General features: G+C 41.8%; 1 protein-coding gene across 4 annotated transcripts in view; it reads left to right on the top strand.

The window, feature by feature from the left end:
- Nucleotides 1-8949: 8949 nt before the first annotated feature.
- The window catches only part of PAQR4 (progestin and adipoQ receptor family member 4), a 66286-nt gene continuing 49007 nt past the window's right edge, over nt 8950-26228 (top strand). Inside the window, exon 1 of one of the 4 annotated variants that reach the window (XM_068110083.2) lies at nt 8950-9520. In XM_068110083.2, coding sequence (XP_067966184.2) covers nt 9052-9520 — 469 coding nt within the window. In that variant the 5' untranslated portion in view covers nt 8950-9051. The remainder of the gene's footprint in view (nt 9521-26228) is intronic. The other 3 variants (XM_068110082.2, XM_068110084.2, XM_078774585.1) reach the window with 3 other exon arrangements.

Here is a 26228-nt window from a genome sequence, read left to right as displayed (position 1 = left end):
GTGCTATGGCCTGGTCTATATGCTGACTGGCGAGAATTGAAAAGATTATTTGAAACTAGATGGTCATTCATCTGTGATAGCACAATTCTTTCTGTGATCTTTGACAGGAAAGACAGGTTGGAGATAGGACAGTAATTTTTCATGTCGTTAAGGTAAAGGGTGGGCTTTTTAAGAAGTGGTTTAACAAGAGCTTGTTTAAAGAGAAGCGGAAATGAACCCGTAGTCAGAGAATCATTGATAACTGCAGTAATAAATGGGAGGAGGGTGTCCAAACACTCAATAAACAAATCGGTGGGAAGGGGGTCAAGATCACATGTTTTTGTGTTTGACTTGAGGATTGTACATTTGACAATTTCCTCAGTAACAGGAGTAAACAAACTAAGAGGTCGTCCGTGAAAGCAGTGTTCAGCATCATCGAAGGAGAGGAGTGACTGCTTGTCAAGATTGTTTCTTATTGACTGAATTTTATTGTGAACGAAATGCAGGAAGCGTTGGGGTGGTTCGTTTTGAGGAAATACAGTGGGAAGAACGGATTTATTTTTGGTGGCAAACAGGCGGTTGGTAATGCTGAACAGTTGCTTGCAGGTGGAGCTCCTAGTAATCCGATCAGAAATATATGACGTTTTTGCTTTCAGAATGATTTTTATGACAAGTCTTTTAGCTATGTTATACAACTGTTTATGGACTGTGAGGCCAGTCTTCAGCCACTGTCTCTCGGCACGTCGTCGTTCCTTTTTGGCATCCCTGACTTCGTCGCTGACTGCGCTGAACCACGGAGTACTCCTGCGTCTGGGAATGGCGCGCCGTGTCGCTGGAGCATGACAGTCCAACGCTGTGCGGAGGCAACAGTCGAGGTCTTCTGCAGTGACCTAGGAACGGCCAGAGAGACGGGTGTGAAGGTCCTCTTTAAAGGCAGAACGGTCGATGGCACGAATGTTGCAGGCAGTGATGAAGGTGGGCTGAAGACGAGGAACAGCAATACTCAGGTGGCTGGTGACACAGAAGTGGTCCGAGGTGCTAGCACAGGTCACTGACGTGGACTGCACCAACTGATCATCGCATCTGTGCACTAACCAATCCAGGATGTCCTTTAACGTGTGTAGGTTGGGAGACAGACTGAGACAGACTAAAAGTAGAAAGGAGGTCAATGATCTTTGAAGTGAGAGGATGTTGTGGTTGGTCGTAGTGGATGTTGAAATCTCCAAGAATCAAGACGAAACCAGGAAGAGTATTGCAGTGGTCGAGCAGATTAGGAAGCTGGGTCACGAACATAGAGTCAGTAGGCTTGTTTTTCCGGTTAGGTGGAGGTCGGTAGAGGCAGAAGAAATGAAGAGTGTTTTCTGACAGAGTGAAGGTGACATGGGCTAGCTCGTAGGATGAATGGTCGAACGAAAAAGTTGTGGTGAAGGAGACAAAGGGAGAGACGTTGTCTCTGTAAATAACAGCCACGCCCCCACCCCTAGAGGAGCGAGGAAATGACTGCAGGGTGTATCCAGGTGGGGTGAGATCAGCACATCTCGCTTCGTCACCACTGGGTCAGAGCCAAGTTTCGGTCAGAAAAAACACGTTGATATCGTTATCTTGAATAAAAGAGGTAATTTCGGTTCGCTTGTCAGGACTACTTACAGACTGAGCGTTGAATAAGGCGAGATACAGGTCAGAACGGTGTTGTTTTGGTGCTGTGTATGTTCTACAGGGATAGATGAGGTTATTGAAGTTGACAGGGGACACTTTTTCGCAGGAATTATTAAAATGTGGACCGGGCCGTCACTGGTCGCGAAGAGAAATCACAATCGGTATTTTTCTCTGCTTTCTCCTCCCGCCTCGCTTTGTGCGTTTTCTCGGGAGACCAACGCCAATTTCAAGTTCTCTGAGGCCTGACACGAGTCCAGGAGTCAATCGAGTGGTGTTGTTTAAAGACAAAACTTTTTGCCGAGTGTAGCGAATAGGCCTGGGGATAGAGGAGTCAGAGCGGATAGTCGAGCTCGGTACATGCAGCAGTGCGTGCAGAGGTGGGGCGAGCGGTGGGACGAGCGGTGGGACGAGCGGCGGGACGAGCGATGGGATGAGCGATGGGGCGAGCGGTGGGACGAGCGATGGGGCGAGACGGGGAAAAGAACTGTCTTGTTGAGAGGCGCACACCGGGGCTGCGTGAGGCTCAACGAAAAAACATGGTGGGTACTTACACTTACAGTTCGAAATTTTCAACTTGGTGGCGAGTAAAAACCAAAGTACTGCAAACTCACGGGCAGACACGCCGCCATAAGCCAGGAAACGAAACAGGGATCCATCACAATCATTCACACAAAGCACAACACGACAGCACACGCTAAATCCAACAGAATCGATCAAATACACAGGACGACCGACTCAGCTCAGCCTGCTCGGCGAATGACCCGGAAGTTGCTGATTGCTGAAGGCAATCTCAGTTCCTTCCACCAAGCTCGGAACAAGTGTGTGTCTACCCTCAGGAGTGCCAGGAAGCACTCAGGTATCTCTCCACACTCAAGAATGAACTTTTTTTTTTTGTATACAAGATCGAGGCTCGTGAAAGAGCGAACATTAATCACACAGAAAGACAAACCGACACATAAAACATATAACATCGGGAGCGGTAGATAAGATGGGGAGAGAGGGGGAAGGACACAAACACAACATTTGAGAGCAGGGACCGAGAGACATGGAGACATCGAGAGATCTGAGAGAGGGCGAGGGCGAGGGCTTTGGGGAGGGGGCATGGGAAGGGGGGTGGGGGAGGTATAAAACATATGGACACTGCCAGGACTTCCAGGAAAGAAGTTGGAATTTCAAACAAGGTGGATCTGGGGTGAATTAGCGGGGGTAGAAAAGATCAAGGTTTTGGATGGGGGAAGATAAGAGATGGTGGTGAACAGCTGTTTTAAAGACCTGGAGGGAGGAGTGGGATTGAAGGGAGTGAGGGAGTTTGTTCCAGAGGCGGGAGAAAAGAGGAATGAAGGAGTGAAGGTGAGCAGAGAGTCTTGATTTTGGCAGTTTAACCATAAGAGGGTTGCAGGCAGATCTTGTGCGACCGGTAGGAATATTTGCTGGACAGAGCGGTAGAAGTCGGTCTACTCTATCTCTTTGCTGATGACTCCACTCTCTGCCGCTCCATTCCTCATCCCTCAGATCGGCAGTCTGCAGCCTCCTCACTCTCTGCAGACCTGGACGAAATCAGACTGGTCAAACAAGTGGAACATGTCTTTCAATCCTGACAAATCTCACACTCTTACTATGTTTCCCCGAAAAGACCGAATAGACAACCCTCCCATCCACTATCTCAACAATCCTCTCCAAGAAGTTCTGTCACTCAAGCTTTTGGGTCTCACTATCTGCCATGATCTTTCCTGGGAAAACCACATTTTCAAGCTGGCCTCCAAAGCCAGTCGCCAACTAGGCATCCTCCGACGTGCGAAGACCTTCCTTGGCACACCTGAGCTCCTCACCGCATACAAGGCTTTCATCCGCAGCTCAATGAAATACTGCTCTCCCCTCTGGGCCGTTGCTCCTGCCTCACACCGAGCTCGGCCTCACGCTGTTGAAACCAAAGCTTTCAGAATCGTTGGAATCTCCCGCGATGAAGCTAACTTCGAGGGCCTTTCACTTTCTCACCGCAGGCAGGTTGGTGGTCTTTCTGTCTTCTACCGACTCCTCTCTGGCCTTGCCCCCCCAGCTCTCTCTGTCCCCCAAATATTCCTACAGGTCACACAAGATCTGCCAGCAACACTCTAATGCTTAAACTGCCAAAATCAAGACTCTCAGCTCACCTTCACTCTTTCATTCCTCTTTTCTCCCGCCTCTGGAACAAACTCCCTCACTCTCTTCAATCCCACTCCTCCCTCCAGGTCTTTAAAACAGCTGTTCACCACCATCTCTTATCTTCCCCCATCCAAAACCTTGATCTTTTCTACCCCTGCTAATTTCCCGCAGATCCACTTTTTTGAAATACCAACTTCTTTCCTGGAAGTCCTTGCAGTGTCCAAGTGTTTTATACTTCTCCCACCCCCCCCAAGCCCCCCTTTCACACGCCTCTTCCCCCCAAGCCCTCTCCCTCCCACAGATCTCCCGATGTCCCTGCTCTCAAATGTTGTGTTTGTGTGCTTCCCCCTCTCTCCCCATCTTGTCTACCGCTCCCCTTATTATATGTTTTATGTGTCTGTTTGATTTTTTTTGTGTGATTAATGTTAGCTCTTTCACGAGCCTCGATCTTGTATACAAAAAAAATCTATATCTATACACAAAGAATTAAGTTAAGCACCCCTACACAACGAATTAAGGTAAGCACCCCCTAATATATATTCTTTGTGTATATGTATACATTGGCATATATTCTAAGGTATGTGAGATCAAATAATGATTGGTATGACATTAGCAATTATCCATTGATGAAATTGAGTGATCAAAGTGAAAAAAAGTGATTGGTTGAGTCAGTGATCCGATCACGTGGGTCCTACACACGTTATTGACGCAAAGATCGCTAGAGGTCTTCTCAGAACAATGACTGTACGTTAGAAAACATAAACGTCATCCACACTGTCCGTGATGGACCTATAGCTCCATACTTAAATTGAGGTGAAAATATGCCTAAAATTCCCAAAAAATTTCACCTTAAATTATTCAGAATAAATTATTGAAAACGGCATGATTGTTATGTTTTTATGTGACCATAATATCACTTCTCCAGAAAATATAGCAATATCATGGGTATATTACACTGTTTTGACGACAACAAACTTGTAATGTGCGAGGTTGTAAAAAAACGGGGGGGGGTGCTTAACTTAATTCTTTGTGTATATATATATCTGTGCAGCGTCTGTCCTGTTCTGTCCTGTGTTGTGTTGTGTTGTGTTGTCACTGAACTACTTTCTCAAACATTTGTGAAATCGTACCAAACTTCTGGTATGCACATATCTCTCCCGTCGGTATGTCCTAAGGTTTTATTTTGAAAAAATTTCCAGTTTTTTTTTTTTTTTGAATTTTTTGGGGGAAATTTTTTTTTTTCAACTTCAATTGTATATAAAATGTGATATCACGTATATTACAAATACATTTGTGCAAAATAATTGTTTGAATTATGATTGGTTTAAACCATGACAAAACCGCAACTCGGGTACAGTCATTTGTCTATATATCTACACATCTGGGCAGTGTCTGTGTCGTCACTTAGCGACTCCCTCAAACGTTTGTTTCCGTGGTTGTGAAGTGTTTTTAATAACGATGTGGTGGTTTTGAATCACGTGGTGGTGAGGTATTTTGAATTACGTGGTGGTGAGGTGTTTTGAATTACATGGTGGTGCGGTGTTTTGAATTACGTGGTGGTGAGGTGTTTTAAATTACTTGGTGGTGAGGTGTAATCGTCCCAAACTTCCAGTCTGCACCTGCCCCTCCCCTATGTATGTGCTGAGGGGTTCTTTCTTGAAAAAAAAAAACATTCAACCTGAATCTTCGACCTAAATTGCCTATAAAAATGTAATATCACAAACACAACAAATACATTTGTGCAAAGTAATTGTTTGTATTATGATTGGTGTAAATCATGACTACACAGCAACTCAGGTACAGTCATTATTGTCTCCCGTCGCACCGTGGAGCGAAAGGGGGACTATGGTTTTCCCCTCCGTCCGTGTGTCCGTCGGTCCGTCCGTCCGTGCGTGCGTGCGTGCGTAAGCGAAGGACCGCATTCAAATTTGGTGTGTGTGTGTGCAACCCACGTCAAAATCCAAGATGGCCGCCGCCATGTATGTCTGACGCCATGTATGTCTGAACCTTGAGCGGAATATCTTGAAAAATAAGCTAAGTACCAAGTTCTAATCTGGTGTGTGGGTTTATCTATGCATAAGGAAGAACGCTATTGAAAATTGGGTCGCCACGTCAAAATCCAAGATGGCCGCATTGCATTTTCGACTTTGTCAACTCACATCACTTCAACGACGGGGGACCTCGGCGTAACGCTTACTTCTCAGCTAAAATAAGCCCGTTCCTCAGTAACGATGCGCTCGCCGAGCCAAGCTAGTCATATATATTTACATTAAAAAAACCATAAACATGTCCTTAAAAAAAAAACTCAGTCGATATCTAGCATTTGAAAATTGTAATTTGTATAACTGTAATCTGTGAATTATTATAACATTATAACATGTATAACATTAATATTATATTATTATAACATGACAATAATGTCTGTAAATGAAAAAAAAGCGTCCATGAATTAAAATTTACGGGAAAAAACTGTAAACGCATCTATATACATCTAATTCAACATTTAACCCACAGCATCTAACCCCTGACTATCTCCTCTCCTTCTCCCTCCTTTGTGCTTTGAATATTTCCCTATTGATTCTTCTTTTTTTGCAATTGTCTTTATGTTTTGCTATGCGTTATGTTTTGCACTCTGTCAAAGCGTCTTTGGGCTTCCTGAAAAGCGCTATATAAAATAAATGCATTATTATTATTATTATTATTATATTAAAAAAAAACTCAGTTGACATCTAGCATTTGAAAATTGTAATTTGTATAACTGTAACCTGTGAAATAAACATGACAATAATGTCTGTAAATGAAAAAAAAGCGTCCATGAATTAAAATTTACGGGAAAAAACTGTAAACGCATCTATAAAATAAAAAAAACTCAGTTGACATCTAGCATTTGAAAATTGTAATTTGTATAACTGTAACCTGTGAAATAAACATGACAATAATGTCTGTAAATGAAAAAAAAGCGTCCATGAATTAAAATTTACGGGAAAAAACTGTAAACGCATCTATATTAAAAAAAAACTCAGTTGACATCTAGCATTTGAAAATTGTAATTTGTATAACTGTAACCTGTGAAATAAACATGACAATAATGTCTGTAAATGAAAAAAAAGCGTCCATGAATTAAAATTTACGGGAAAAAACTGTAAACGCATCTATAAAAAAAAAAAACTCAGTTGACATCTAGCATTTGAAAATTGTAATTTGTATAACTGTAACCTGTGAAATAAACATGACAATAATGTCTGTAAATGAAAAAAAAGCGTCCATGAATTAAAATTTACGGGAAAAAACTGTAAACGCATCTATATTAAAAAAAAAACTCAGTTGACATCTAGCATTTGAAAATTGTAATTTGTATAACTGTAACCTGTGAAATAAACATGACAATAATGTCTGTAAATGAAAAAAAAGCGTCCATAAATTAAAATTTACGGGAAAAAACTGTAAACGCATCTATAAAAAAAACAAACTCAGTTGACATCTAGCATTTGAAAATTGTAATTTGTATAACTGTAACCTGTGAAATAAACATGACAATAATGTCTGTAAATGAAAAAAAAGCGTCCATAAATTAAAATCTACGGGAAAAAACTGTAAACGCATCTATTAAAAAAAAAAACTCAGTCGATATCTAGCATTTGAAAATTGTAATTTGTATAACTGTAACCTGCGAAATAAACATGACAATAATGTCTGTAAATGAAAAAAAAGCGTCCATGAATTAAAATTTACGGGAAAAAACTGTAAACGCATCTATAAAAAAAAAAACTCAGTTGACATCTAGCATTTGAAAATTGTAATTTGTATAACTGTAACCTGTGAAATAAACATGACAATAATGTCTGTAAATGAAAAAAAAGCGTCCATAAATTAAAATTTACGGGAAAAAACTGTAAACGCATCTATAAAAAAAAAAAACTCAGTTGACATCTAGCATTTGAAAATTGTAATTTGTATAACTGTAACCTGTGAAATAAACATGACAATAATGTCTGTAAATGAAAAAAAAGCGTCCATAAATTAAAATTTACGGGAAAAAACTGTAAACGCATCTATAAAAAAAAAAAACTCAGTTGACATCTAGCATTTGAAAATTGTAATTTGTATAACTGTAACCTGTGAAATAAACATGACAATAATGTCTGTAAATGAAAAAAAAGCGTCCATGAATTAAAATTTACGGGAAAAAACTGTAAACGCATCTATAATAAAAAAAAACTCAGTTGACATCTAGCATTTGAAAATTGTAATTTGTATAACTGTAACCTGTGAAATAAACATGACAATAATGTCTGTAAATGAAAAAAAAGCGTCCATGAATTAAAATTTATGGGAAAAAACTGTAAACGCATCTATAAAAAAAAAAAACTCAGTTGACATCTAGCATTTGAAAATTGTAATTTGTATAACTGTAACCTGTGAAATAAACATGACAATAATGTCTGTAAATGAAAAAAAAGCGTCCATAAATTAAAATCTACGGGAAAAAACTGTAAACGCATCTATATTAAAAAAAACTCAGTCGATATCTAGCATTTGAAAATTGTAATTTGTATAACTGTAACCTGCGAAATAAACATGACAATAATGTCTGTAAATGAAAAAAAAGCGTCCATAAATTAAAATTTACGGGAAAAAACTGTAAACGCATCTATAAAAAAAAAAAACTCAGTCGACATCTAGCATTTGAAAATTGTAATTTGTATAACTGTAACCTGCGAAATAAAAATCTCAATGAAAATTTACATAAAAACCGTAAACGCATTTGCAAGAAAAATAAATAAATAAATCTAAATAGATATCTAACAGCGGGTCGGTGATGCTTGACTATAATCATAAAGCTTCTATTTATTATGTACCTACGTACGAAGCACGGTTCCTTACTGGTTACAACGTGTAAGCAGACCCCAGTAGTGTATATGTGTGTACATATGTATGTATATGTATATATAATATATACATAATCGTTTTGCTTGTCCGAATAATGGTAGAAAGCAGTTTGTGATTTTGAATTGACCGGTGCATTTGTAAAGCATCCCAACGTGGTAACAATTATTATTCTCTCTCTTTGTTTGAGTGTACTGTACTCGATGAGATATTCAAAATACACCTTTTGCTCACGAGGGGGCGTCGCTCCATACAGTTATACCTGATGTCCCGCGTCATTCTTTCGCTTTCCCTTTCTGCGGTTAATTCGTCCCCTCCCTCTTACCTTCTTACCTTTCGTATGTTCCATTATTTGCTTGTCTCTTTCCTTTATTTTACCCCATACCGATGCAATTGATTTCATATATCGCACCGTTTTCTCATTTCTTCCTCCACCACCGGTCCATCCACCGGTCGGGCTGTCTATTTAATTCATCCCTCGTTTCATCAACATTCACCACCTACTCGTCTGTTCTCACACACACACACACACACACACACACACACACACACACACACACACACACACACACACACACACACACACACACACACACACACAAACACACACACACACACACACACACACACACACACACCGATCCTCACACACACCGATCATCATCACGGTGTCCAGGTGTCCAGCAGGTCACGCCCGGCATCATGTCCTCCAAACTCCTGCAGCACTCCTCGGCTCCGGGTCACCTGCAGTTTAACCCCTTCGTGCTGACGGGCTACAGGAGCCCCGCTTCTGTGATCACCTGTGTCCGCAGCCTCTTGTACGTGCACAACGAAACCGGAAACATCTACAGCCACGGTACGTTTGTAACAAACTTTCCATTATTGCTATTTAAAATTATCATCGTTATGATCGTCATTTCAATGCACATAATTCTCGTACAATTGCCGCGCGATTTGAATACGTGGACTACATATTATACAGGTCACAGGTGCGCTCATTATACAGGTGCGCCCATGGCCAAGGTCCAACAAATTCTGCTTCGAGGCGTGTCGTTTGCCAGGTGTCGGTACAACCGAAATAAATAAATGTAACACCATCTTTGGAAGGATCCTCGTGGATTCGATACCGCGTGTAATAAGCAAGTGCAAGTAGGCGAGTACAGCCGGCTTAAAGCCCCCGACCGAAGGCGACGGATTCGTTTGGTGCAGCGGAACATATAAAGATTGGCAGTTTCGTATTTTATTATATTTCATTGAAAATTACTAACTATTTATTATACTAGTACAACTACTCATTATGGGAGTGGCATGGGGAGTCATGTTATTACACTTTTTATTATTGCCAATTATTATTATTACTATTACAATATGTTAGATAAGCTCATTGAAAGGATCAGAACATGCATGGTATTATAACATGTTAGATCAGCTCATTGAAAGGATCAGAACATGCATGATATTATAACATGTTGGATCAGGTCATTGAAAGGATCAGAACATGCATGATATTATAACATGTTCGATCCGGTCATTGAAAGGCTCAGAACATGCATGATATTATAACATGTTAGATCCGGTCATTGAAAGGATCAGAACATGCATGATATTATAACATGTTAGATCCGGTCATTGAAAGGATCAGAACATGCATGATATTATAACATGTTAGATCAGGTCATTGAAAGGATCAGAACATGCATGATATTATAACATGTTGGATCAGGTCATTGCAAGGATCAGAACATGCATGATATTATAACATGTTAGATCAGCTCATTGAAAGGATCAGAACATGCATGATATTATAACATGTTGGATCAGGTCATTGAAAGGATCAGAACATGCATGATATTATAACATGTTAGATCCGGTCATTGAAAGGATCAGAACATGCATGATATTATAACATGTTGGATCAGGTCATTGAAAGGATCAGAACATGCATGATATTATAACATGTTGGATCAGGTCATTGAAAGGATAAGAACATGCATGATATTATAACATGTTGGATCAGGTCATTGAAAGGATAAGAACATGCATGATATTATAACATGTTAGATCAGCTCATTGAAAGGATCAGAACATGCATGATATTATAACATGTTGGATCAGCTCATTGATAGGATCAGAACATGCATGATATTATAACATGTTAGATCCGGTCATTGAAAGGATCAGAACATGCATGATATTATAACATGTTAGATCCGGTCATTGAAAGGATCAGAACATGCATGATATTATAACATGTTGGATCAGGTCATTGAAAGGATCAGAACATGCATGATATTATAACATGTTAGATCCGGTCATTGAAAGGATCAGAACATGCATGATATTATAACATGTTAGATCAGGTCATTGAAAGGATCAGAACATGCATGATATTATAACATGTTGGATCAGGTCATTGAAAGGATCAGAACATGCATGATATTATAACATGTTAGATCAGCTCATTAAAAGGATCAGAACATGTATGATATTATAACATGTTGGATCAGGTCATTGAAAGGATCAGAACATGCATGATATTATAACATGTTAGATCCGGTCATTGAAAGGATCAGAACATGCATGATATTATAACATGTTAGATCAGGTCATTGAAAGGATCAGAACATGCATGATATTATAACATGTTGGATCAGGTCATTGAAAGGATTAGAACATGCATTATATTATAACATGTTAGATCCGGTCATTGAAAGGATCAGAACATGCATGATATTATAACATGTTAGATCAGTTCATTGAAAGGATCAGTCCATGCATAATATTATAACATGTTAGATCAGCTCATTGAAAGGATCAGAACATGCATGACAATATACGGTAACATGTTAGATCAGGTCATTGAAATGATCAGACCGTGCATGATATTATAACATGTTTGATCAGCTCATTGAAAGGATCGAACATGCATGAGATTATAACATGATAGATCAGGTGAATGAAAGGATCAGACCATGCATGATATTATAACATGTTAGATCAGCTCATTGCAAGGATCAGAACATGCATGATATTATTACATGTTAGATCAGCTCATTGCAAGGATCACAACATGCATGACATTATAACGTGTTAGATCAGCTCATTGAAAGGATCAGAACATGCATGATATTATAACATGTTGGATCAGGTCATTGAAAGGATCAGAACATGCATGATATTATAACAGGTTAGATCCGGTCATTGAAAGGATCAGAACATGCATGATATTATAACATGTTAGATCAGCTCATTGAAAGGATCAGAACATGCATGATATTATAACATGTTAGATCCGGTCATTGAAAGGATCAGAACATGCATGATATTATAACATGTTGGATCAGGTCATTGAAAGGATCAGAACAATGAGAACATGCATGATATTATAACATGTTAGATCCGGTCATTGAAAGGATCAGAACATGCATGATATTATAACATGTTAGATCAGGTCATTGAAAGGATCAGAACATGCATGATATTATAACATGTTGGATCAGGTCATTGAAAGGATCAGAACATGCATGATATTATAACATGTTAGATCAGCTCATTGCAAGGATCAGAACATGCATGACATTACAACATGTTAGATCAGCTCATTGAAAGGATCAGAACATGCATGATATTATAACATGTTAGATCAGCTCATTGAAAGGATCAGAACATGCATGATAATATAACATGTTAGATCAGTTCATTGAAAGGATCAGTCCATGCATGACATTATAACGTGTTAGATCAGCTCATTGAAATGATCAGACCATACATGACATTATAACATGTTAGACCAGATCATGCATGGCATAACATGTTAGATCAGGTCATGGAAAATATATCATTAATCTATCTATAATTCCAGTAATCTCTGTACGTTTGTACGTTTGTACGTCTGTACGTCTGTACGTCTGTACGTTTGTACGTCTGTTTGTCTGTGACCGCTGTTTCTCGACAACCACGGGTCGGATATACTTTTAACTTGCCAGGTATATTGCTGGGGACCCGAGGATGTGCCTTTTCAAGGTTTCATATTAATCGGACAATTACTTACCGAGCTATGTCCAAAAAACGATTCAACCAATCAGAGAGCAGCGAACGATCGCGTGTGCCGAACGTGGAGGACACACTCTGCCTCGGATGGCACATTTGAGAGCGTATTCATTTATTTCACGTTTGCAAACTATGTTGGCGTTAAACTATGTTTTAAAACTAATAAAACCGAATTTGCGATTCATTCGCTTTCCTGCGCGTTTGTGCACGCGATGGCGATTTCTTTACCAAACTCCGGAAGCCGTTCGCTTTGGACCAAACCATTGCATGTAAATAGAGGGGGGGGGTTGTCACCGTACTCGCAAGCCGTTCGCTTTGGACCAAACCATTTCATGTAAATAGAGGGGGGGGGATATAATTTTAGATATAGATATAGTACGGGCAATGCCCTAGTATAACTAATGAGCAGCGGTTGTGCATTTAGGCAGGTTCACTAGGAGTGGTTGCTGGTGGACCGTGTGCGTCCTTTGAAACTTTTAAGGTCAACTTCCAAATGTGGCTTGTCCAAGAGAGATCATGGCTGAGAGTTATCAGATGGCAATCTTCAATCTTTTCCCCTGTAGTATCATCCTTTTTTAGCCCTTACCTTGGCTCCCTGTGCTGACTGACAAGGTACTCACAGACATTCGCAGGCAAGCACTATGTCCCGAGTGTACCTTCAGATACAATCCAATGCTGACCTGCCATTCCACGAAGACCTACTGAACTCTCCAAGACTTTGATTGAAGTTACGAACGCCTCTTTGGATTAGGGGACCCGCAATGGCCAATACTTACAATTAGGAGTTGTGGTGGCAACAATGGGAAAAGACATCAGTTCAAAATGTCCAGCTAATTCAAGATCCCACAAAGGAGTTTGTGGGTGGGTGCAACCCTCTTCCAAGGATTTGACCTACAGAGATATCAGTGGAGTGGTCATAAACTACTGCTAACACTACATGCAACGACCGCCCATCATATGTATAAGTGGAAGCAAACTGATATCCCAGTGTGTACCTATGGCCATCAGGTTCAGATAGTCCTAAATATTGTAGAGAGGACTGCGTGCAGAAGAGATTCCATGGGTCCTTTGCAGAACTACACAGAGCCATGATGCTGCAATCAAATGGCTCTCATTACTAGATATATAATATATAATATTATATTATGCTCTCATTACTAGATATTAAATTATAATCGTCTACAAGATCATACGAAAGGAGCCCCCCACCAGGTGTCAGCCATGGCTGGAGGTTTATATTTTGGGTGCAGTCTGTCGATCCATCCGTATGACCCATCTGTCCATCCGGAGTCAACACTCGAAAATGACTGGAAGCAAGCATTTCTTTCACACTGGGCACATGAATGCAATAACATCTGCCTGGGAATGAGGCACATCAAATGATTTCAGGATTGGAACCAAAAGTCATGGGACACACGATTGTGTTCCTCAATTTTATCAATTATTTTTCAAGTTTTCCAGGAGAGAATAATACAGGATTGTATATGCTTTTGAGAAGTATTATTTATTTATATAGGCAACATTTTACGAACACAAAACTTTGATTGATTTATTTGTTTATATACACCTTTGTACCTCAACATCTCCACTACCAACTAACAATCTTGGATTATTTGGTTTTTGTATACACTTTACCATCTCCACTGCCTACATACCACCCTGAATATATTGTCGTGTGACTACCCTCTGGTGAAAACCCCGCAGGGTGACACAGATGACCAAATGAGCTATAACTCAGAGGCGTTCAATTCAACGGCGGACCTTCGGTAGACGAGAGGGAAAGGGGGATGACGAACTTACCTAGACGGCTCCACCCGATGTCCTCGACCCTGCAATAAATCAACTCGAACCAACACGGAATTAAAACGTACAAAAAAATACCGGATTTATTAAAGAAAACGCCGGTCATAAAATAATGCACGATAACTATGATTCTTAAGTGGAGCGCTCCTGCACAGACCCGAATACAGATAAAGGATAAAATAACTGAAAAATAAATATGTGTAGTTTGTGCCACTTAGCTCGAATCGGCTCTTGAATCTCATCAGGAATCGTCAAAACCCCCTCACGTTCTTAGCGGAAAAATGCGCTCGTTGGTGCGAACTAGGCCTTGCTGCGCATCCGTTCACTCCTTGCCTCGCCGAGAGCACAGCGAGCAGGCAACGCCCATCCACTCATCGTCCTTGCTTGGGAAACCGCAGTTCTCGGTCCGCAGCTCTTCCGCCTCACGATCACCATTAAGATGTCGGAACATGACCGTTCGTGATGAATCTTCCTTGTGTAAGAGCCATAGCGACCGTTCGCTATGGGGTCCAGAACGAGAAGAAGCGCGAAGAGAAAAATGTCCGCCATTCCACCTATTTTGTACTTGAGGCTCTGACATCATCCCACGATGTCTCCGTCTCAGCTCCCATCAGCGAGTCTCATCTTAGCAGTTTTGTGCCAATCAAATCCCTGCCAATCACTGCTCTTTGAGGCGTGGCTTCACGAACCTTTTGTGCCTCTGCACTCACCAAGTGGGTGTTATATCAGCGATAGTGCTGGATGCCTGGTTTCCGGTTGGTTTTTATTTTTTCCGTGTCGGATATAAGAAAAAATGGGGGGTACATACATATATATATATATATATATATATATATATAGATATTGTTACAGACACGACTTTGATGTTAAGGTGGGCCGAGCGGAATGGCCGTCGTGTCCGCACAAATTACCCGATTGTACTCGAACGTTGACGAAGCCGCGCCACGCTGGCTCAATAAGGAAAAAGAAGACACACGGCTGAATTATAATGACAGACACCAGGGATACGGTTCTCAAGACCTCCGGAGGAGATTATATTCGTGCGGAAGGTCAGATTACAGGGACGAGAGGTACAACATAGAAAGACAAGCACTTAGACACAATCTTATATTATTCCCGGACAGACGACAGACAAACGGGACAACGGCTGACTCACACGGGGGTTGATGGCAGGAAAGCGGGTATCGATGGCTCAAGGTGCACTCTTGGCTCAAAGCAGGGTACACGGTTCGGTCCAGAGATGCGGGGAGGTCTCGTCGCAGCGCTCAGAGGTGACGTTCTTTCTCAGGCCTCTCCAAACTCAGGCGCATCTGTTTCAGCGCTCGCAGGTCCTTCTTTCTCCAGCTGGGGGCGCATCTCACGTCACATCCGGCGCGGGGCCGCGTATATCCGGCGGGGAGTGACACGCCCTCGGCTCGCTAGCGCCGCCCCAGATGGAATCGGTCCGCCCTTCTGATTGGGTGCGGGGGGTTACCAGGCTCCGCCCTTGAGGAGGAGCTGACAGCCAGCCCCTCCGTGGTAACCCCGTGGAGCGCGTGGTCAATGGCGCTAATCGAGCCGGTGTGAGGACGCATCCTCCCCCGCTCCGCCGCCATCTCCTCTGTTGTTGTTGTAATTGTTGGGGAAGAAGATGGAAGGAGGTATGGGAAAGGTGGAAGGAGGTATGGGAAAGGTCCTAAACTCACTACTGATGCCATATAATCACATTCTGGTGCAACGAAGAGTCATAATTAATGGAGACGAGGCCTTAACTGACATAGAATAAGAATAACTAGGAAGATGTCCGAAAGTTGTCTACGTGTGGTGCGGTGGACCTGGGCACGACATTTAATGGGGGAATAAGGGGAAGGTCGGCTCTACTGATTGTTATTTACATGCAATGGGACTAGGGAATGGGGGATTGGGGATAGTTGGGGAGTATTGGGGAAAATAGGGGAATATTTACAAGCGGATATGGAGGCCAAATTCCATATTCGCAACAATATATAGATATATACAGACTTGGCATTTAATATGGAATATTTTTTTTGTGGGGGTGAACTTACTTTTCAAGATGTCTTAGAACCAAAAGTTCATTGGAATTATGTTGAAATTATTCTAGATTTTGTTAATGTGACCTTTAAAAGAAACAAAAACCACATTTGACATTTCGAAACAAATAAATTGATCCCTGAAAGTGATGTAAACTGATATCGAACTCAATTCATGGACAGTACTGTATTAAACTTCTGTACGTTTTCCAGAAGTATCTCTTTATTTTGCACATTAGCCAAAAAATTTTTTAACAAAAGCAAAAGTTAAATTACGACTGGGATTACCGACAGTAAAATTACAGTTCAGTACTTTGTGTAACCCCCACGAGCATTCAGGAGAGCACGTACACGTTGAGGCATGCTGTTCACGAGATTTGCCAAGGTTTGGACAGGAATCGCTTGCCATGCAGTGACAATAGCCTGCTGCAATTCACGCACAGAGGTCGGCTGCTCGTCCAAGTGGTCGATTTGACGCGTTAATTCTGCCCACAAGTTCTCTATCGGATTCATATCCGGGGACATGGCAGGCCACTCCACATGCTCAACACCACGGTCAGCAAGAAAGTGTTGGATCATGTGAGCACGATGAGGCCGTGCATTGTCATCTTGGAGGACAAAGTTTCCTCGAAAGACTGCATGAGCAAATGGAAGCAATGTTTCTTCCAGAATGGCCCTGTACTTGAACTGGTTCAGGTTTCCATTCAGAACAACCAGGTCAGTTTTGCCCCCTGCATGAAAAGCAGCCCAAACGGTCACCCCACCACCTCCAGCTGGACTCTTGGCACTATACAATATTTGTTGTTGGCTTCATGCACTTGTCTGCGCACTCGGACGCGGCCATCTTGACGATAGACCAGAAATCTAGACTCGTCACTGAAGATCACATGATTCCAGTGTCCTGGCTGCCATTGATGGTGCTTTCTGGCCCACTGCAATCGGTGCTGGCAGTGTTGTCTGGTCAGGCGTGGCTTTCTCAGGGGACGCCTGGCACGATAGCCTGCTTGAACCAGTCGTTGGTTGACTCGCCTTCTGGATACAGGCACATTTGTCAGTTGCTGCCACTCAGCCCTAAGCCGATTAGCTGACTTGGTACGGCCATTGCGGACTAACCGGTGTAGCTGGCGATCATCCCTCCTTGTGGTTCTGCGGGGACGTCCTGGCCTCGGTATTGGAGTAGGGACACCCCTCTGAGCATTTTGTTTCAGGATCTTTGACACCTGACCTTGAGTGATGCCATACGGCCGAGCAATAGCACGCTCTTTCATGCTGTAATTTCGTAAAGCCATCACTCCATGACAAACAGCATTGTCGAGTTGACGGACCATCTCCAGAGGAAGCGGCAATAACTTTTGGAGACGTGCAGCAGTTGTTTTCCACTAATACAGAACGCAACAACCCTTGTACACCCGACTGTGAAGCCAATCGTCAAATGCACCTGTCCGTACATTTTGTCATGCCACCTGTGATATAATCCTGTTGTTGACTTCTTGCTGCGACAGACAATCAGTGACATGATTCTTTAAACAAATAAATCACCAAAGTGTAAAAGAAACTCACCAGATTGATATACTGAGTTAAGAAAGTAAACCCAAGTCAAGAAAAAAAATATATTCCATATTAAATGCCAAGTCTGTATATATTGGTATGTATTACCTCCCCAAACCCCGGTTACGGTGCACCTCCAAGTCTGGAGCGGGTACACGGCAGAAAGATTTGTTATTCTGCGTTTTCTAATAAACCATTGTAAAACCACACCAATGCAATTGTAGAACAAAACAAGTAATTGTATTAACAACTCTCACATACACAATAATAACACCATTAAAGGAAGTACAATGAAAATGTCACTTGCATCAAATGAACAATACATATTGTCGTGTAATTCCCCTCAGTGAATACCGGGGAATCACGGATTGCAAATCGAGCATTATTTGAGGCGTTATCAAATACGGACATCACTTTATATGTGCAGGAGGAAGAAAGAGAAGAAGAAGGAGCAGCTTTTACCTGACATGGAGGATCGAGCAGTCTTCAACCCTGTGGAAATTAATAACTCAAACCAAAATGGGTTTAGAACATTCATAGGAAAATAACGTAAGGGTTTATTTACAATGGAATGCAGGGACAAGATAAACGCGACGATGTAACTAATATCTAATTTGGGATCCCACACACCAGACTTCTAAAACAAGCACAAGGGAGAATTTACGAAAGGAAACATGTCAGGTGTGTGTTTGTGCTGGCTTAGCTCTGTCTAGCTGCAGTGGCAGGGATCGTCAGGGATCGAGCGCAGTCGCCCGACGTGGCTCCAGTTGATGGGAACAAGGCCCCGACGCGCCCCCGTTCACCAGGTCTCGATAAGGCCTCTCACGCCAAGCGAGCGAGCGGGTGTGCAACCCGCCTCCACGGCCGTGCAATGTCCTACCGGATTCGGCACGGTCACAGTAAGTTGCACCCAATATTCGGATCCGAAGGGATAGAGAGTCGAGGGTGAAGGAAGGCGTCAGGGCAGCAGGAGAACCCAAGAAAAGCGTCTCCGGCGAGAGGAAGGACGTCCGGGCACAAAGGAATCCAGAAACGAGAGGAGGAAGGGGACGTCGATGCTGGTGAGCCAAAATGCGACCATTGGCTATTGTGTCCAGAATCAGAAGAAGCAAGAAAGGCACGAGAGAAGGAGGTCCAAAAACGAGAAGCAAGAGAGAAGAGCCACGACTCAGGCCCCGACACCCTGCGTATGTTTTTCTACCCCCGCTAATTTCACCCCAAATCCACTTTTTTGAAATACCAACTTCTGTCCTGGAAGTCCTTGGTGTCCTTGTGTTTTATACTTCTCCCAGCCCCCCCTCCCACTTCCCACGCCTCCTCCCCCCAAGCCCTCTCCCTCCCACACATCTCCCTGCTCTCAAATGTTATGTTTGTGTGCTTCCCCTTCTCTCCCCATCTTGTCTTCCGCTCCCTCTTTTTATATATTTTGTTTGTCTGGTTGATTTGTTTGTGAAATAAATGTTAGCTCTTTCACGAGCCTCGATTCAGTATACAAAAAAAAAAAAAAAAAAAAAAAAAATGTTGGTCACGACCATCTGCTTTCGCATCCAAGACCACAAGAAGAAAATGTCGGCTCGCGGTTCGTGGTCTGGCTCGTCGTCTGATGTCACCGGCCCTTCTCCTTCAATCAGCACGTCACTTCTTCACCACTTGAATGTTCTTATCGCGTCTGTCCTTTCCCATTGGCCGAGCGCCTCATGCTCTTTTCCTCATCCCATCGGTCGGTGGCCAATCAGTCTGTCGCTTCTTGCCCCTCCCTTGACCAATCCCAGGGAAGCTTCTTGCCCCTCCCTTGACCAATCCCAGGGAAGCTTCTTGCCCTTCCCTTGACCAATCACGAGCTCTTCCCTACTCTGCCAATCGGCGGCCTGCTTTTTACTCACCCTGCCTCTATCTCCCCATCAACCCTTCGACCAATCCTTCGCAAGGTGGGCGTGGCCCCAGCCTGCCTGTTCAAGGTGTGATTTCCAAGTCGGGGTTGTCAGCCCAAGTGTGTCATCTGGGTTCCGGTTAGGTTTTAATGTGAGAGGGGAATTAATTAGTGTGTGCGCTAATGGGGATGGATTCCTAATCTACGTGTCTATGTGCGTTGCCATACGGGACAATGGATAGATCACAGAGGGAACGACGTACAAGGAAATTTTACTTCATGCCCTAATCTAGTTAACAAGCCCCGCCCCCTTGTGACGGGGACAAAGACACAAGCTTAATCCGACATTCGGGCTACAAAACCTATTACATCGAGATTCCCTATCACGTCAACCGGAGCATGATACCTACACAGATCTCCCTGAATCTATATATCCCTCTACCCCAACATTCTTAACAATATGATGGGACCATCATTCCCCAATGCTCTCAAAGCAATGAACTCACGATATGCCAACCGTGAGTGGAATGTAACATTCCCCAAAGTCCATGCATGAAGCTCCACGTGGGGTGAAGGTCGAGGTCGTGCAGAACGGCAAAACAACAGGCACATATCGCTGCGGCTGTGGATGAGGAGTTATGAGGTGAGAGGTCGATATGGGAATTGAGCCGATAGGTAAACCAACGGCAATCAACATGATGAGGTCGATATGGAAATCCCAATGGCAAAACAAGATGCACCAAGCGGACAGCCACTTCTTGTTCGAAGACAAAATGGCGTAGAGGCCTGTAATGGAGGCGCTGATTTCTCCAATGATGACTCACACTTGGGGATAAAACCTGAGACGAAGGTTTAATTGCACTCGCATGTATGACGATGTTGCAAACAATCCCTTTCACGGGAAACCTCAACTCATTCGCGACCAATATATAAAAACAAAGACTTGTTTTGACGACCTTCACCCTCGACAAACACTTGAAAAACAAAGACCAATATATAAAAACAAAACAAAGACTTGCTCGCAGCCTTGACGTGACTCGCAACTCTGTTGTATAATTTAAATCTCTACTCTATTATTATAACTGAGAGACAGACTATCACTTTCTTGTGAATTATTTAATCAAACTTGCTGGAACAAACTCAATTCATTTAGAACAAAATACTTCATTGAATATACAGCACGCAAGACATCGAATGAGTTTCTTCCCCTATTCAAGGGTACAGCTCTCTTCATACTTTCTGTAGTTCTTTGAAGTCCGTGCCAGGGCAGTTAAGTAAATAAAAGGTCATTGAAATAGCCGCCAGCCCGGCGCCAAAAGACACATGTTTGTATATCCATAATTCTTATCTGCAAGTTTCAGCGAGGAGAAGAGGTGGGGGGCATGGAGTCATCTGGACCTTGTCTCAGATAAAAGGTTCTTGGTTGGAGGCAAGAGCTGAGTCTGCAATCTCCAAACTCCAGGCATTGAATCTCCAAACACTGACATCCACATCTAGGTCATAGGTCACTGCATGCTCCATTCTTTATCTCCCGTCCCAATGCACGTATTCTTATAATTCAAATGCAGTTTCATTGGCATTTCATATTTGTAAAGATTATAGCATCTTAATAATTATACAAACAACGTCCATGTCTCTGTTAGTACTCTGCATTAAAAAAAAGCTCCAAGCACAATTACAATTTTAGCTGTGAATAAAAACTCACTCACGGACATTATTAATCTCTCAATAATAAGGAAGTCCATGAACAAGGACTTCCACAATCCTCCGTTTTTCCTTCTCATAGGACAATTAAAAGGGTCTTCAATTTACTAACTTGGATGTCCACTCTCCCATTACCTACCTAAGGGATACACCGTCCTCCTAGAAGAATCTGGTTGTAAAAAAAAAAGTGTTCCCTCGTTTGTCAAATCTCTCCGTTGTTGATAGTTCAGTTCATTGCATTTGCATCATAAGTATTTCTGCAAACAAACCTCTCCTCTTGCAAATGCACAACAATTTTCAGTTCACCATAAACATTATCACTGTTATTTCCTTTATCCATTTCACTATCCGCTATCGTGATAGATGGGCAAGATCATGAACCGACCCTGCCCCACATGTAGCATCTTTGCCACTCTTTGCCATGAGCCATAGTAGATCTTGAACAAGGCTGTCGTCCAGTGTAGTTGACCTGCCTCCTCACTCATCGTGAGTGGGCAGCAAGTGTTTATGTGATGTTGGTCGACCGGAAAGATGTGGACCAGAGATGACAGGTGCATCCATAGCGATGTTAGGACCATGGTGTTCAAGTTGTCCGTGGCTCATACCAGGAACAACCAGCGGCGTCATGGAGGCCCAGTGTAGAGAAAGAGGCAAGGCCATTCAGTTACAACTCCACGCTGGTTCCCTGGCAGTTGATGGAGCAATGACATCAAGTCACAGCATCCAGTAGAAGTTGCAAATAACATGTTGTCATCCAACAATTGGTGACGTGATGGATGTTCCAAGCACTGAACAGAAGCAAGTGATCGTCTTTCGTCCATGCATCACAATGTGATCCAGGCAAATGGTCACATGAATTTCCTTGGTGATGGTGAACATGCTTTTCCAATCTTACAGAAAAAGATGCCTTTGTCATTCCTTGAAGAGGGGTGTATGCCACAGGTAACCTCATCTTTAGTGGTCAAATTTGCTGTTTGTAGCTTTTTCCCAAAGCAGTTATCACTCCATCTCTTAGCTGTTAGCTGATTTTTCCTTCATTCAGCCACATCTGAATATGCTCTCAACGCACTCTGGATCAGGTAGGGTACACCTTGACATATAATTACCATACTCTACCTGATCCTGTTTCTCTTATAACAGCTTCATATTCAACCGTTTGCTGTTATCCTTAAAACATTCACAAGATTATATTTATTCATATACAGTCACGTGAAAAAGTAAGTACACCCCATGTAAAGTTTTGACTTTTTCAACATATTTCAACATACAGCTATTTGATCTTCATTTCAACAATATTGAAAGATAAAGGTTATATAATATAACAAATATCATGAAACATTTACATTTTGTAGTCCATTGTATAATTTAAATAAACATAAATGCAAATTTCGCATGTGGAAAAAGTAAGTACACCCCTACATTTATCACTACTTCAAATACCGTAAATTAGAATCAGGTGCACCAGCTCATGTGCAAATGATTAGAACATCGTTAGAGAGGATCTTGAAGGAACCAGTCTTATTTAAACCTCAGACATTGTTTGGTTTGCTCTTTGTTGTTGAAGTGTGCGGCATCACCATGACTAGATCAAAAGAGCTCTCTGAGGCCTTCAGAAAGAAGGTTATAGATGCCTACGAGGCTGGGAAGGGATTTAAAAAGATCTCCAAACAATTTGAAATCAATCATTCGACTGTCCGGAAGATCATCTACAAGTGGAGAAGATTCCAAACAACTTCCAACTTGTTCAGGCCAGGCCACCCCAGCAAGTTCAGCCCAAGAGCAGACTGCAAGATGCTGAAAGAAGTCTCGAAGAACCCCATAATGTCATCACGGGACCTACAGGTAGCTCTTGCCACTGTTGATGTCAAAGTGCACGAGTCTACCATTAGAAAGAGGCTGCACAAATTTGATCTACATGGGAGGTGTGCCAGAAAGAACATCATGGCAAGACTAAAGTTTGCCAATGAACACCGAGGCAAAGACCAGCACTTCTGGAACAATGTGCTCTGGACAGATGAGTCAAAGGTAGAGCTATTTGGCCACAGTACCAGAAGACATGTTTGGCGAAAACCAAAGACAGCATTTGACCACAAGAACCTGATACCAACTGTAAAGCATGGTGGTGGAAATATTATGGTTTGGGGCAGCTTTGCTGCATCAGGGCCTGGGCAGCTCACCATCATATAATCCACTATGAATTCTTCATTGTACCAGAGGGTGCTTGAGGATAATGTGAGGCCATCTGTCGGAAATTTGAAGCTCAACCGAAGGTGGACCTTGCAACATGACAATGACCCTAAACATACCAGTAAATCCACCAAGGAATGGCTGAAAAGAAAGAAATGGAGGGTTCTGGAATGGCCAAGTCAAAGCCCGGATCTAAATCCCATCGAGATGTTGTGGGGGGATTTGAAACGAGCTGTGCATGCCAGAAACCCCTCAAACATCGCACAGCTGAAATAATTCTGCATGGAGGAGTGCGCAAAAATTTCTCCCAGTCGATGTCAGAGACTGGTAGACAGTTATAAGAAACATCTACTTGAGATTGTTTCTGCCAAAGGGGGCAATACCACCTATTAGAGCCAAGGGTGTACTTACTTTTTCCTCATGTGAATTTGCATTTATGTTTATTTAAATTATACAATGGACTACAAAATGTAAATGTTTCATGATATTTGTTATATTATATCACCTTTATCTATCAATATTGTTGAAATGAAGATCAAATAGCTGTATCTTGAAATATGTTGAAAAAGTCAAAACTTTACATGGGGTGTACTTACTTTTTCACGTGACTGTATTTCACATGGACATAAGATCCAAAATCAGACATGTATTTCAAAACAACACTAGGAATAGCATTTAAACTTGCTTTCAGGTTAACATCGTTTGAAAAAAAAATTAAATCATGCAGTCTTTGATATGCAAATCAAAGAGGAATAAGTTCATTAGTAATAGGTAAGTAAGGCTAAAATCACAAACAGGAATACCTAATCCCAATCACCGATGCATGATCTATTCATCATCTTATCATCCCTCCTTTTTTTTTTTTTTTTTTTGTTGAGGAGTTTCTACTATTAATTCAATAGTTTCTACGATTGGTATTTGATCTTCAAAATGGTGCATTACACCACATCAATTTTCATGGTTTCTAACCTTTGGTGATATTAGTTCACAGACCTTATAAGTCCGACACAATTCATAACGTTCCTTTTATGTCGTTATCTTGACTCTACCCTACTCATCTGGATCATTACTTGATTCAGTCTTTTTTATCTCCTTGTCCAAGTCACCATGAAGGTCTTCCTCATTTGAGTTCACCTTTGGTTCCTCTCTCAGCACCATTTCCTGGTTAGTTATTTTGTTCACACACACACCGTCACCAACACTTTCAAGCAAGCTACCACCAAAACTATTGTCCATATAATTACCAATCCAACAAATAGGTATTGGAGTATCTTAGTTGCTACTCCTTCAAATACATTTCTCTCAACCACGCAAACATTTGTACAATCATGGAGTTTTGCTCCCTTATCCCTTAACTCTTAGACATTTTATTTACAATCGTACTTGTTTGTATTCACAGATTTTACATTTCTTAAGCTTTGCAAAATATATATATATATACAGATCTTTATATTCATCCAAATGCGTTTTTCTCACACCTGACAACTGTCACACTAACATTTTAATAGACCTTTGGAAATATTTTCCAAATAAAGGGATCAATAAATTCCCTTTATTATTTACCAAAGTACTCACGAATGCTTAACCCTGCTTTTCGCTTTGCAAGTGCAGGGTAATTACAGTTTTCCCCAATTAATTTGACCTTGATGGCCATATAAGTTGCTGTTTACATGCAGTACACTTCATCTACCAAGCGATTATACTTCCACATGAGACCTCTACCAGATGTAAAACCTGGGATTTCTAATCGTACAGATGCATACCCTCAGGACAACTAGGCTGCACGTAAAATTCCGCTTCCTTTACTGCCATAAATTAATTCCATTATTTTTTCTCCTAGTACAAACAAAAGATGTCATCCCTACTGTAATTATTTATAGATCCATTGATTTGGAGCTGTCTTCCAGCTTCCATAAGGAAGAATCATAACTCTATGAGTCTTAGTAATATCTCATTTAATTTAACCAACATCATACATTTATTCACTCATTACGTCATTCTACTTCCATAAGTCAAGATACATTCAGGTCTACCATCACCATTTCTTGTGTTATCAATTCAACAAAATTTTACGCAGAACCAATTCCCTGGTAGTTATCAAAATATTACCATTCAATGAATGATTGTTTTAAGGCCATTTTCCCTGCTAGAGCGGGGGTTAGCCTTGCGGGCCCCATGACAATCATGGTTCCCTGTTTGAGGCAATGTTTTTATGGCCGGATGCCCTTCCTGACGCCAACCCTTGGTCACGCTCTTACGATGCGCCGGGATACGGTGTACCTATTCTAAATCTGGGTACACACCGTGATCATTCATCCCAGCAAGCTGGTACTCAATTTGCCGACCTCGGAAGGATGACATGCTGAGTCAAC

The sequence above is a fragment of the Myxine glutinosa genome, chromosome 3, assembly GCF_964187855.1.
Source record: "Myxine glutinosa chromosome 3, kmMyxGlut1.1, whole genome shotgun sequence".
In the NCBI taxonomy this organism is placed as follows: domain Eukaryota; kingdom Metazoa; phylum Chordata; class Myxini; order Myxiniformes; family Myxinidae; genus Myxine; species Myxine glutinosa.
The sequence above is the reverse complement of the archived record's forward strand: the minus strand, read 5'-3'. Positions and strand labels throughout refer to the sequence as shown.